The sequence below is a fragment of the Pteronotus mesoamericanus genome, unplaced genomic scaffold (assembly GCF_021234165.1).
Source record: "Pteronotus mesoamericanus isolate MK-2021 breed Mesoamerican mustached bat unplaced genomic scaffold, CSHL_Meso_final scaffold_36, whole genome shotgun sequence".
Classification (NCBI taxonomy): Eukaryota; Metazoa; Chordata; class Mammalia; order Chiroptera; family Mormoopidae; genus Pteronotus; species Pteronotus mesoamericanus.
The window spans coordinates 744,487-758,393 of record NW_026555313.1 but is presented as its reverse complement, the minus strand read 5'-3'; the positions used below and the strand labels follow the sequence as shown (position 1 = coordinate 758,393).

Below are 13,907 nucleotides of genomic sequence, written 5' to 3'. Positions count from 1 at the left end.
CCACAAACATATAGGTCATATAATAGAGTTGCATCTTATTGGTCAGGTCAAATAATAAGGATGCATCTGATTGGTTAATTCTTGTTGTCAAAAATCCATCATAGGCACTTATTTGATTAAAAAGTCACTTTGGAGCAAAAAGGGTGGGTAATTACTACTTTTTTTGGTAAATCAATCAAAACTATGCCTATTTTTTGGTAGATTGACAAAAATATATATTTTTGGTGTGCTGCAGAATTTTAGTAATTAGTTTATGCGTGCCATGAGATAAAAAAGGTTGAAAATCTCTGGTGTAATTAATTTCACCATCCATCTGCTCTCTAAGGACTACATTAGGATCCTGTAAATAGCAGACTCACAAATCTGGTTGGACCATCTGATGTCACCTTGGAAAAATCTCTCTGTACCAACATCAGGAAGTGGTGAATTTAAACATAACTTAAGCCACTTATATTTTATACAGCAGTTTATAACTATTATTATTATTATTCCTAGTTAACCTAAGGGAAAATACTAAAATACAGAACTGAAGAACCACAACTCACCTGGACCCTAATTTCCAGATTCCAAGTACAGTGCTCTTTCAGAGATCTCCCTACCCTTCCCCAAAGGAACATAAAATCCACTCGAGGAGATGCTTCTTTACCCAGCACTTTTACCCCCCTTTTAATAGAACTATCTATATATATAACTAATGGACGTATATCTAATTATAAACAAATATACCACAGAAAACTCTTTGAATGAAGGAAGTGAAAAATATGGGATTAAAACAATTTTTTGCTGTTCTCTTTTTATAATTCACTGTACCCAGAGATGTAACTGGGAGACCATTTAATCTATGGCATATATAAACCTGTAATAAGTAACTGTAACTGTGATAACAGGAGTCCCACATAATAGTGTCTTTTTGAAGTAGCTATCCATAAATCCCATTTTATTGTTGTGTTACCTAAGTGCAGGAGAAAGGACGAAGAGTGCCTGCAAACATGGGACCTGATGAACTGCTACAAGTAGGGATCGGAGGCAAAGCGGGCAGGGTGGACAGCTCTCGCACCCCTCACCAGGCTCCACCCGGCCTGCACCATGTTTTTGGTCTCTAAAGGGGAGGTATGTCACCATGAGCCAGGTGCCCCAATTGCCCAGAGCAGGAAGTCCCTGCTGAGACTCTTATAAATAAAGTATGTCCTAATAGGTATCTGTTGGACACTTACTCTGTGTCTGGCTGCAAAGGCTACAGAGATAAGTAAGACAATTCTGGTCTTTAGGAACTCAATGTCTAGAGTTGGCCTGCACACCCAGACACACACGCTTGTATGATGCCACGTAGTAAGGAGTGTGGTGGTGAAATGCTCATGCTTCAAGCCCAGGACAACCAGGAGGCCTTCCTCAACTACACCACCCACAGAAACTATCCTCCATCCGATTTCACTGTGGGCTCATCGGCTGCAGACACCTGACTAGAATTCAGATGTGCATATGCATTTTGTGTCTCTGATTTGACTGTCAATTCCTCAAGGGCAGAAATAGTCCTTATGGCCCTAGAGGCATACCTTGCCAGTGACAAAAATACTGATTGATTAATTAATTTTTTAAATGTACAACTCCTAAAAACAGTCTTGAATTCTTTCCTTTCATTAGAAGAACTTCTGCCCCGGCCAGGTAGTTCGCTTGGCTAGAGCATCATCCCAACATGCCAAGGTTGCAGGTTTAATCCTGGGTCAGGGCACGTACAAAAATCAACCAATGAATACATAAATAAGTGGAATAAAAATTCGATGTTTCTTTCTCTCTCTGTCTCTCCCTTTCTCCTTTCTTGTCTCTCCCTCAAATCAATAAAAAAATAATGTAAAAAAAAAAAAAAAGGAACTTCCTTTTCACACAACAAAAGGAAATTGCAGGATCCCTCTGACAGCATAGTTTACAATCTCAAATACTAAACAATCAAGAATTTGAATATGGTTATTCAAAATTGAATATGCTTTTATCTACCAAGACAGAAAGAGCAAGAATCTTAGTTCAGGATAAGGTATTTCCTGTGAGAAATGACAGCTGTCATAAAGGAGACAGATTAGACTCCTTTATTGTGGTTATAGAAGACAGAACGATGACTAAATGCAGGAAGTTAAGATGCAGACTTTGATTCAACATAAGAATTTCCTAACTACATTTTCCAGAAGTGTACTATTCAAGTAAAAACTGAATGACCTTTCAGAGACCTGAAGCAAGGATTCCTAGGTGGTGGGAAATTGGACTAGAATCATTTTAAGAATTTAAATCCAAAGCTCTATTATTTATATATATGTAAAATCTATAAAGTATCCTTTATTTATTCTAAAAGAACACAGTCAAGTGGTAGGTTTTAAAAAACACTTTTTAAAGATATCATCAGTGCTGTGACCTGGTTTTGAGCCCCAAGTAAGCTGCAGAGTGGCAGGAGCCACCCGCTGAGGTCCTGCTGAGGCCTCCCTGGCACTGGCGGAGGTTCGGTGGGAGTTGGAGGCGGACAGCTCTCTGTCTAGTTGCTTATAATCAAAGTAATTATTTGGAGGTTTACAAAGAGCAGAATTTAACATTTATACTGCTGGCATTTGATCTAAAGATTACTTACAATATATTCATTCCAGGAAGTATTATATATGAAGTATAAATGTTTTAAAGGAATTAAACCTTGGTACTTATTGCTTTGGGTATTATGTATATTAGAATTTTAGCATTGCTATGGGAGCAAAATATTTCACTACAAATTCAGAAATTCCCCAGTTTATGTAAACTCATACTTCCTGGTTTTACTTAGTAAAGACATAGAGAGTAACATTCAGGAAGGTACTCTTTTTTTTAAGTACTATGGTTTACTCAAAAATCTAATTTGCTTTAAATGTTAGGGGCTCTATGATTTCTAATTGCACCGTCCTTCAGAACAAGAACCACAGCCTCTTCTTCAAGTCCCTCATGTCCGGAGCATCTTAAGTCCTCTCTGACGTTTGTTAAAAGATGAAGAGAAGGTTGGATAGACTGGCTTGGATATAAAAACCAACTGGGCCAGTTCAGAGTCTGAGTGTGATCTTATAAAGCACTCACTGTCTCAGAAACAGAACCATGTGCGGAGTAGAAAGCCCTGCCACCATGAAGCAAATAGGCAGAGACTGGCCCTGAAAAGTCTCGGCCATTCTAAGCTCCTTCCCTGAGCACCTTCTTAAGCACAGCTCAGGGACACACAGGACCAGGTCCGCTGTCTCACAGACTGCTCAGTCAGAGCCGCCATTGTGATGCTGACAAAAGAGGGTCTCCACTAACGCAAGCCTCCAAATGCCTTCATGCCCTATCCCTTTAAATGTCCATCTACATCCTGATGTCTTCTGAGGCCACGCCACTCAGCGGCCCACATTCGGGTCCTTCTGGAAGTTCTGTCCATTAATTATGTTTCAGAGAAACCAGGAAGAAAGAAAAGCAAATGCGTGACCAAAAGGAAATACTGAAAAACAACCTTCCTTTCTGAGGGTCCTCGAACCACATTCCCTCTCTAACAGTGAAAATCACCACCTTGTGCCTCTGGAAACAGGCCTTCCCACGGAGGCTGTGCTGCGGCAGTCTCTGAGTCTAGTCCTCCTTTCCCGCTACATTCCTGGCACAGTGCGCAGAGACTAAGCCCTGCAATTAAACATTCTTCTATTTTTGGTTCTGCCCTTACAATGAATCTCTCCAAGAGCCTCAATGCACAAGGATCTTGGACCGGATGTTATTGCTGGCACAGGGCACCACATTTTATGATGCAATACAGTGGTTCCACCCAAAGTGGGGGGTCCTCATCACTGAGAAGCGAAGTCATCACCTCATCTGACAGTCCTCTCTTCAGACCTCAGGCTTAAACAGGTGCTGGGAGGCAACTGAGCAGTGAGGCTGATGCTGAGGGGAGGCCCCGGACGAGGACGACCTCAGGAAACAAGCCGTGAAATGCTAAGCCACAGACTGCATGCGGCTCCTCTGTCTCGTGGTCTTAGCAGCTGAGAACAGCTATGGAACTGGTGATGAGAAAGGCCAGTATTCATCAAAATCTGAGTTTTTAAATGGAAAATTCCAGTGTGATAGACGACAGATCAATGAGATGAAATATTATGTGATATTCAAGGTACCAAAGGAGTTTTGGGTTCTAGGAAGCAAACACCTTTTGATTTTTCTCCTTTTTCAGAAGTCATCAAAATCTTTTTGGCCACAGAGTTTAAGAATCACCCTCTGTGCAGAGAACCTGAGACACCGGAAGATGAATTTTTGTTTTTCAAAATAGAAATGTGCATCAATATCAAGAAAGAGATATATGTTACAGGTCAATAAAGTCTATATTAATAAACAAGTCAAAAAAGAATAACAAAACCTCCCAATTTCTGTACCTGCATGTAACTGTTCAAAGCTCTGTCCTCAGATGGGTCTGTGTAACGCCTGGATGTGTCTGCCAGAGCTCCATTAGTGAGAAGAAAGAACCACTTATTTCCCAGAAAGGCCAAGTCGGTCCTTTCCAATGCTTAGACCATACCTGGAAAGGGGCTGCCCGGGGGGGCGGTGTCAGAGGCAAGCCTGGGCCTGGGCAGTGACCTACAGCCAACGCCAGGAGACTGTCGGCTTGTTTCCCATCTTTTAAGGGTGTGGCTGGGGTAGGGATGAGGCAGCAATATTTAGGCAGTCTGTTTGTCTCTGGCTCTCATTTTCCCCCCTCCCACGAAGGCAGCCAAAGCTCTCTGAGCCAAGCCTGGTCTTGACTCCAGGGAGCTCCAGACCATTTCAGTGGAAGCTCTGTACAAACGTGCTGGGGCAGATTCTGTCTGTGAACATTTGCATCATCAAACCCATTGCTCCCAGCTGTTCACTGCCAGCCCACAATAAATGAGGCACTGACCATTCTGAAACCCTGAGCAGCAAGAAGAGCAAGCTTTACCTGAGAGATCAATAGTAAACAGTGAACACTAAATGGCCATCAGGAGCATTAACTGTCATGTAGAACCAAATGACAACACTCCTGTAGTCAGGCAGCATTTGTATTCCTACCCTTTCTTTTTACAAAAGCCCCGATTGTCCAGAACAGAGCCAGGCGCTTGGACTCTTATAAGATGCCTTCCATCACACATGCCTCCTCAGCTGCAGAGGGAAAACTCGAGTGCCCTGTGACTCTGCTGCCTTAGAACACCTACTATCTTTGCCCCTCACCTCTTCTATGTGGAGCATTTCAGTTGCAGACATGTGGGTCATCATGAAATCACTGCCCAAACAGCTCTCTTGCGGGATATTTTCCTATTGACATGGGCTCTCAGCGTAAAACCCAAAGGATGAAGGCTGCCATACACTCTAATGTTCCCACGGTAACTACACAGACTGGGTTTACACAGCATCTTCCCACCTGACAGGTCACAAGGGTAAAAGGAGTGCACAGTAACTCATACTCTACCTTTGGTGTTGAGACAATGCTGCTTACGCAGAGGCCAGTGAGTGAAACAAGCATGGCCCCCCCAAGGCTACTGTCTGAGATTCCCAGATTTAAGGGGAAACCTGTCTCTCTGCACTCGTTCCCCTGTGCTGTTCTCGGTGTTCCCTATTCCACACTGTCCACCTGGGAAAATGCTACTTAGCTTCTGAGTCTCAGGCCCAGGGCCACCTCCACTATAGCTACTGTAGCCCCCGGATGTACTGTTGCAGGTATTAGCTCAGGCCACTCTCCCCTTTTGGACTGTAAGCTCCTCCAAGGCAGGAACTATGTCATATTTATTTTGTGTCCTTAGAGCCTTGCATAGTACCTGTCATAAAAAGGGATCTAGTTAACGAGTGCATCAGTGAATCAACACCCCATGAGCAGGTAAAGAATTGTGTACCTTTTAGAGAACCTGCCCCCTCCCTTTCCCTTGAGAAGTCACATACCTTGTGCAGCTTGTCAGCATTGTCATAGTAACCCTGAAGTTCTTGGTGAAGCGCCCGGTTCTCCTCTGTTAGTATCTCTACCATCTGCTGAGCTCGCTCCACAATCGCAAATGCATCTGGACCAAGCTGCTGGCTGGGGGAGGCGGCAGGTGGGGGCTGGGGCGCTGCCAGGGTCACCGGAAGTGGGAGCGGCAAGGAGGTGGAGTGCAGAGGCCCACTGACGGAGGAGTTCTGGGAGGACATCGGGCTGTGCTGCTGCACTGTTGACGGGAAAGGAAGTTGGCATGGGCGGCTGCAAGGGAAGAGAAGACCAGTGATCAGGCCCCTGGGAAACGGTGGAGGGGGACGGAAGGCCTCCGCTACCAGAGGTCATCAATGAACTTTCCAATGTTGGGCTGAGTACAGCAGGTTCAGTCCTTCATTCCACAGATACTGACTGTCTCCCTCTGAATCAGCACTGTGCTGGGCACTGGGTATAGTGAACAAGATAGATAAGGCCCCTGCTCTCATGATGCTTACATTCTCAGGGAGAGGCAGGCAAGCCATCAAACAATAAACAAGCAAAGTCGGATAGTGAAAAGTAATGAGCACTCCTCAAAAATAAAGCAGAGCAGTGTAACGGTGAATGACCGAGTGGCTAGTTCACATTGAGGTCAGGGAAGCAGTCTGTGGAAAGCTGATGCTGGAGTTGAAGTCTGAATATCAGACTAGTGGTTGGGGTGGAAGGAGTAGAGAAGTAGGGAAAGGAATGTTCCAGGTAAGGGAATTGGCCAGTGCTCTGGGCCTAAGGCAGGACTTAGTGTGGGCAAAATCAAGTAGAAGAGAGCAATCAGACACAAGCATAGCCAGCAAAAGCAATAAAAGCTAAGGTCAGAGGGATGGACAAGCACCTTTGCAAACCAAGGTCAGCCCTTCCCTTAGGCCAGTGGAGAAGCTGCCTCTACTCTGACTTCTACATAGATGGTACCGACGGTGGCAAGAAGACAAAAGGCAACCACTGAGGAGGCCTAGGTGTGGTGTAGGTGGGAACTGATGAAGGCTCACAGGGCAGTAGCAGAAGAGAAATAATGGATGGGACACACACACACACACACATCTATATATGTATACATATCCCAAACCATATATATATATAAAACGGATGAGAGAAAGAAAGGAAAAATTTAAAATTACTCCTAGATTTTGGACTCTACACAAATGGACAGGCGTACTATTATGAAATGGGGAAGGAACTAATTTTTTTGCATTTAGATTTGCTGGGGTGAGGAGGTCTGAAAATCAAAAGTCCAATTTTAGCCATGTTAAAAGGAGCACACAGAGGTGTCCCCCAATTGTTCAAATTCCGGGTACTAGCTCTCACATTTAAATCATGAATTTCCATCTCCTGTCGCCACTCCCTAACAATCCCCTCTTCACTCCTGTTAACCTGTCTCCGAAGAACCACAGTATTTTCGTTCAGCCTAAGCTAAAGCCTCCGAACAACAACCTCTACAGGTATAAATAGCAAAGATAGTCTCAATATCTAGTTCTCCAAACATAGCTGCCTCTCTTCTGCAGAGACCTGGGAAAACAAGATTTCTTTCCCCATCAACCTTTAGGTCTTAATCTGGGAAGTGGGGCACTAGCATTATCGGCAACCCCAAAGTCACCAACCTTCTGTTTCAAAGGGCTGAGTCCTCAGGAGATCCGGCTACTTCTAATCCCTAACAATTAACCTGTGCCACCTTGTTACCTGTGGCCATCCAGAGCCAGAGCTCTCAGGGTACTTTTCCCAGGAGGTCACCTGGTCTTAAATTTTCAACCATATTTGCTGGAATGTTTTTGGACCCTGTCAGCCTCCAAATCTCTCATTTTATAAGCATTTCTTACAGCCAGGATTCACTCTGTAAGTGAATGCTGACTCTTGGCAGGTAAATGTCAAACTCTAGAAGACAATTTGACAAGGGTCACCGTAGCCTTCCCCACATGGACAGGCAGACATTCATAAAGATGACCACAGAATCAGCCCAGCAGGTCTAACAGAGTGACTGACCACAGGCCTTGCTTAGGTAGCCAGCTAACATCAGAGGTTCCACCTGAGCTCGGCAGAGAGCTCCAACTAGATTTCCTTATGCCTTCCATCCAGGAGCCCTTCCATTTCCGGTGGAAACAGCTAGGATCCAAGTTCCCCAAGGCAAGGTGAACCAAGGAGCTCAAAGTGATTCTTTACTCCGTAAGTGAGCTTCACCCCCTCAGCCATCCTCGGATTTCAGAAAGGAGAGTTGTCAATGGGGAGACGTAAACCATCCCTCCCCATCTCCACACCTATTACATGAGACGCAGCCATCTCTTTAGAAACAGAATATTTCTGCATTTTGATGAATTTGGGCCCCTTCCACACTGAAGTGTGTGTGAGGACGTCTGTGTGTATGAGGTCCAACCCCATCCGAAGAGCGAAATGCCCCCAAGTGCCATTCACAATGCCCAGCTTTCACCCCAGATCGCAGGTCCTCCTATCATGCGTGAAGCCAACCCCCCCGACCCCCGCCCCAGGTCTGGTACTGAGTAAGTGCATTCCTGAGGGCTGGGTAAATCCTCCTGCACATTTTTCATGGAAAGAGGTCACCTTGGAAAAAGGCAGAATAACCGCAAATTACATAGCCTCAATTCAAAGGCAGGTGCCCACTCCTGTGTCCTCAGTACCCGCTTCACACTGAATCCAATGCAAGGGATAAACACGGTGGTCTCCTTGGAGCTGAGGGGCCCGACAGGACTACAGTCCTGCGTTCTGAGCCATGGGGCTTCCTTCTCTAACCCACACAGCTTCAGGCTAAGGCTTATCTTTTAACATGTATTGAACTCTGGGATTTGGAACTCACTGATGGTCGATGGTGGGCTATCTTCTCAGTTATCTTTCTCTATTAAATAAGAAAAAGGAAGTGCTTTCTTAGTGCCAGTCTAAGTCATCCGTAATGGTGACTAGTTAGCTACCTGAGTGGCAACGCAGGGAAAAAGGTGTTTGGCAAGCTTAAGGGACAGGAAAGAATAGGCTTTTCCAAAATGGGAAGTCTTCTATTCAACAGAGAACACTGGCCTCACAGATAACTCAGTTACACATTCAAAAAATGGCACATGACAATGGATGACGTGCAGGCAGGAGAGCACACCTCTATTCCTTGGTCCTGCTACTCAGCCATCTGGGGCACGTTTGAGCTTAGTGTAAATGAGGGGGAAAGAGTGTTGGGAGAGAACAGGAAAATTTCACACAAGGTCATACCAGTGCTATGACCTTGGGGACGCAGAGAAAAGGGGAAAAGAGGCAATGGAACCACCATTTATTGAGAAACTACAGGTGAATAGAATTCCCTGCTGTCACTGTCTATTGGTGAGGCTATTTCCCCTCTTAGATTGTGGTCAGAGAGCTAGCTTATTCGACATCATGTGTCTCGGTTCCCTGAGACTACATGCCATTTAGCTCATTGTTAAAGAACTGAAGGAGTTAATATGTATAAAGCCAGGCACAAAGTAAACACTGCACTCATGTTAGCTATTAGTCACCATTACTATAATTATCATTGGTATCCCACAGCCCCAGTACAGAGCCTAGCACTGAGTGTGGCATTCAGGAGAAGGCCAATAAAAATTCTGTTACGGTTCACATCTATCAGGCACTTATTACATTCTAGCCACTGTGGCATGCGCTGCTGCCTGCATCATCTCATGCGGACCTAAACGACCGCCTTACAAAATGAGTATCATTGTCAGTCTATTTAAATGAGAAAAACAAGGCATGGGATGGTAACTTGCAAAATACATGGGTGGCAAAAGTAGGTTTACAGTTGTGAGTACACAAAACAGTCTAACTCTTGTATTATTATTTATTATGATGCTATTTTCCATATGAACTATAAACCTACTTTTCCCCACCCCTGTATCACAGAGATATTAGGAACATAAAGGAGACCTAAGTCCAGGCTTTTTGATCCCAGGATCTGTGCAGCTCACCATCTCCCTGCGTCACTGAGAGCAGAGAGGGCAGGCCGCCCCACGGGTCCTCCGCTCCTGGGCTCCTGCGGCCCGGCCTGCGCCACCGCCCTGTCCCACCGCCCTGTCCCTGAGTCACATCCCAACACAAAAGCATCAGAACTCACTGGAGGCTCCAGCAGCTTCAGGGGAACGTGTGGGCTAGACACCTGCCAGAGTTGTTCTCTTCGATCGTTACTTATATTCAACATTATTTTCACAGAGGATCTTCTCAATAAAGAGCATTCAACTAACATTCATTGAGGCCTGTATTATCCGCCAGACACCACATTTCATCACCTTGCTTAATCCTTATAAAAATGGAGGCAGAGGCAGGCATCACCAGTACGGCCTGCTCCTTTTCTCAGGGAGCCCAATGAGCCTTGGGAACACCACAGAAAGAGGCCTTTTTCCGTCTGTCACGGAACTACCCAGTTATTTAAATACATCTGAGCAGGGCTGAAGAAGTCTCTTCTCCCCAAGTCTACAGTGAAGTGTTAAAAACAAGAATCATAGCATTTAAAGAGCCACATCTAAGAGACAAAATAGAGGTCATACAGGGAAGTGCTGTGGGCCGTCCTCCACTGAGCACAGCCCCACAGCAGACTGCACCCATTCCTCTCCTCCCCACGTACAACCTTGCCTGAGGCACACTCCGGACAATCTGTCACCACCAGCTCCGGTCATGTTTTTGTTCTCTTGAATTTTTATTTAAGTGTAAAATTATTTAATTTTTTAAACACATGTGTCTTTTCTCCCTAATTATTAGCATGACTGCTATCTGAGGGTAGAAAATCATGACTTCTACTAAATTGGTACCCATCACATTGTTGCCAGCTGATTTGGCCCCAAGTGCAAGAGCAAGTTCGGAGACCGTATATGCTTGATGGTCTTTCAAAAAATGGTGAAATCCTCAACACGGTATTACTAAGGAAGAGACCTCTGGTATTTAGATTTGTTCTGGATAACATAGGTAGAATCTAAAATCATGATGTGGCCAATATAATAAGAAGGCTCCATGCCAGTCTCCTTCTTCTTATGTATTTGGGGTCACAAATGCAGCTCCAAACTAGAATAACGATATAAGATTAGGAGAACAAAGTCATTGGTGACATCTAATAAACAGTCCATCAGCTCCTCTCTGCATACAACCCTTCATACACAAGCTTATTTAAACTTATGTATATACATTATACCTGTGTGTAAATGTTCCATGCACAACGCTGTACATCCAACTGTCTAAATTCTCACAAGCTTGGGCATTTACTACTCTGTCATATATTATTGTTCTACTTATAAAGTATACAAACTAAGGCTCAGAAGATTCACAAACCAGTGATCTTACAGTCTTTACAAAGCAAAAGAATGGGCTGCAAACTGGGGGGTCTTGAACCCACTACCCTGCACCATACCAGGGCTTTCTCCCCACGCTGGTACAGAACAGCCCTGTTCCTTAATATGGGGTCTCTTTTTTTCTGGTTCTGCTTCTTTCTAGCTATGTAGCCATACTATCACCTAGCTCTCAGAGTTGTAAGCATTAAGTGAAATAATGCATATGAAGCACTGCCCATGGCGTCTATCTTTAGGAAAGGATTTGATAACTGTTAGCCTCTGCTGTCTTATCACACATTGCTAGTGGGTATAATGAGAAAGGCAAGAAGCACCTCCCTTGGTTACCCCTTTCTTGTCAGACACTACGTGGTGAGAATCACAGCCCCAAATCCTAAAGCCTCAATGAGAAATCAAAGTGTGTAGCTTCAAGGTGCTGTCCACACGCTCGCCCTCAGACACACTCTCATTCCTTCTAGACGTGTGGCTCCCAAACACCAGCAATGTGGCTAATCTGAATCGAGATGTGCAGGAAGTGTAAAGTACACATTGCCATGTAAACACCTAGTAAAAAAAAAAGTAAAATATCTAATTAATAGGTTTTCATGTTTTACTGAAGTGGTAATATTTTGGTTATAATGGATTAATTAAAATATGTTTTTAAAAATGTTTGATATGAGTTTATGAAATATGTTTTAAAATTAACTTCATCTATTTCTTCTAACTTTTTAGAACATGGCGGCTAGAAAATTTTTAATTAGACCCGTGGCTCACATTCTATTCCTATCAGACAGCACCGCTCTAGACCGTGCTGCCTGTGAGCCGCAGGCCTCGTCTGGAGAGAGAATCCCAGAGTCCAGGGAGAATCAGAGTGTTTCTCCCATCGGAGCACCAGTCCCCGCTCTGTTACCCCCCAGATCCCACCCATCAAGGGGGATCAACATGGTAAACTAGATGTTTATCTACAATCAGGCCATTATGCTAATATTTAATAAGTATGGCTCTAGAATTGACAAAAATTTTTCAAAACATGACAGGAAAGGAAACATCAATGGATAAATAGATGGAGGATGTGATCAAATAATTTGAAATAAAAATGCAAGTAGCTAAATATATTTTTCAGAGGGAACTTAATAATAGAGAAATAAAATCAAAACAACTTTTTTTGGTTTATTAACATGAACAATTCAGTTCAACAAGCTTTTACTGAACCCCTAGGCAAAGGTTTCTTTTTAAATTATCAAGATATAATACATAAGAGAGAGAAAAAGAGAGAAACTCACGAACACAGACCACGGTGATTGCCGGGGGCACAAATGGTGATGGAAGGAGACTTGACTTGGGGTGTGAACATACAGTACAGTGTACAGAGGATGTGTTGCAGAGTTGTGCACCTGAAACCTGCATAATTTTGCTAACCAGTGTCACCCCTATAAATTCAGTAAAAAGAAAAAAGATATGATACATATAAGGCTTTCATCTGTTTGAAAAGCAAGACATAGAAAAATGACTAGAAGGAACTACGGCAACAGTTCAGAGTGATTATCTTCAGATAATGAGATTATGGGTTACCTTTTGATTTTTCCTATTCTTTATATAACTTCTACAGTGAACAGGTATGGCTATTTGAGAAAACATTTCATAATCTAATTAATACATGTACATTATAGAAAATTAAAAACAAAGTAAAAAATTACTATTATTTTAATCGGGGAAAAGTAAACAAAGCAAAATAAAAAATTTAAAAAATGAGATGAAGAAATAAAAAGCTTCTTAGCTATGAAGAGGTTCAAATTTTAAGACTTCTTACTCAATAAAAATATTGGCTTGGCCAAAAAGTTCATTCTGTTTTTTCCTGTAAGATGGTTTAAATAGCGCTTATTTGTCTTTAACTTTATTTGAAACAATGTTAGATTGTGTTGTGACAGCTGCCATATCAGCATGCATTTAAAAAAAATTGTCAAAATTGGTGAACTTTTTGTGTAGCTATTTTAATATTGAAGATGAGAGAAAACACGTAATATTTTCAGATTATGTTTTATTATTTCAAGAAAGGTGGAAACACACCAAAAAAGATTTGTGCAGTGTATGGAGAAGGTTCTGTGACTGAATGTGTCAAAAATGGTTTCCTGAAGTGTCGTGCTGGAGATTTCTCACTAGACAACGCTCCACTGTCCGGTAGACCAGTTGAAATTGACAGCAATCAAATTGAGACATTAATTGAGAACAATTAACGTCCTACCACACAGGAGGGAGCTGACATACTCAAAATATCCAAATCCATAATGTTATTGGTGAAAATGAAAAATGTGTCTTTTATATTACAGAAAAAACTAAATGAACTTTTCGGCCAACGCAGTACTCATATTTACATAGAGCTTTTCAACTTACAGTATTTTCTTACACTTTTCTGACCCTCAAATAACATAGTAAGCAGAGTATTTAACAATGGTTATCTTTGGATAATGGGACTGTGGGCAATTTTTATTTTCCTTCTTTTGCTTTTGTTTTGGTGGGGGGAGAGAGGTAGAAAGTACATATATTTTTATAACTACAATGAACAAGTTTTATTTATGTAGGGAAGAAAATTGATTAGTTTTAGGAAAATTCAGCTGTCACGAGGTGCAGATAATGAAACTGAGGCTCAGAGAACTTATGCAATTTGTCACAAA

At 42.9% G+C, this 13,907-nt stretch overlaps 1 protein-coding gene across 9 annotated transcripts in view; it reads right to left on the bottom strand.

Annotated features, from left to right (window-relative positions):
- AMOTL1 (angiomotin like 1) overlaps positions 1 to 13,907 on the bottom strand; it is a 152,563-nt gene that overhangs the window by 43,809 nt on the left and 94,847 nt on the right. For all 9 annotated transcript variants that reach the window (XM_054592223.1, XM_054592224.1, XM_054592222.1 and 6 more), the window contains one exon: positions 5,905 to 6,196. In XM_054592223.1, the coding sequence (XP_054448198.1) occupies positions 5,905 to 6,196 (292 nt within the window). The remainder of the gene's footprint in view (positions 1 to 5,904; positions 6,197 to 13,907) is intronic.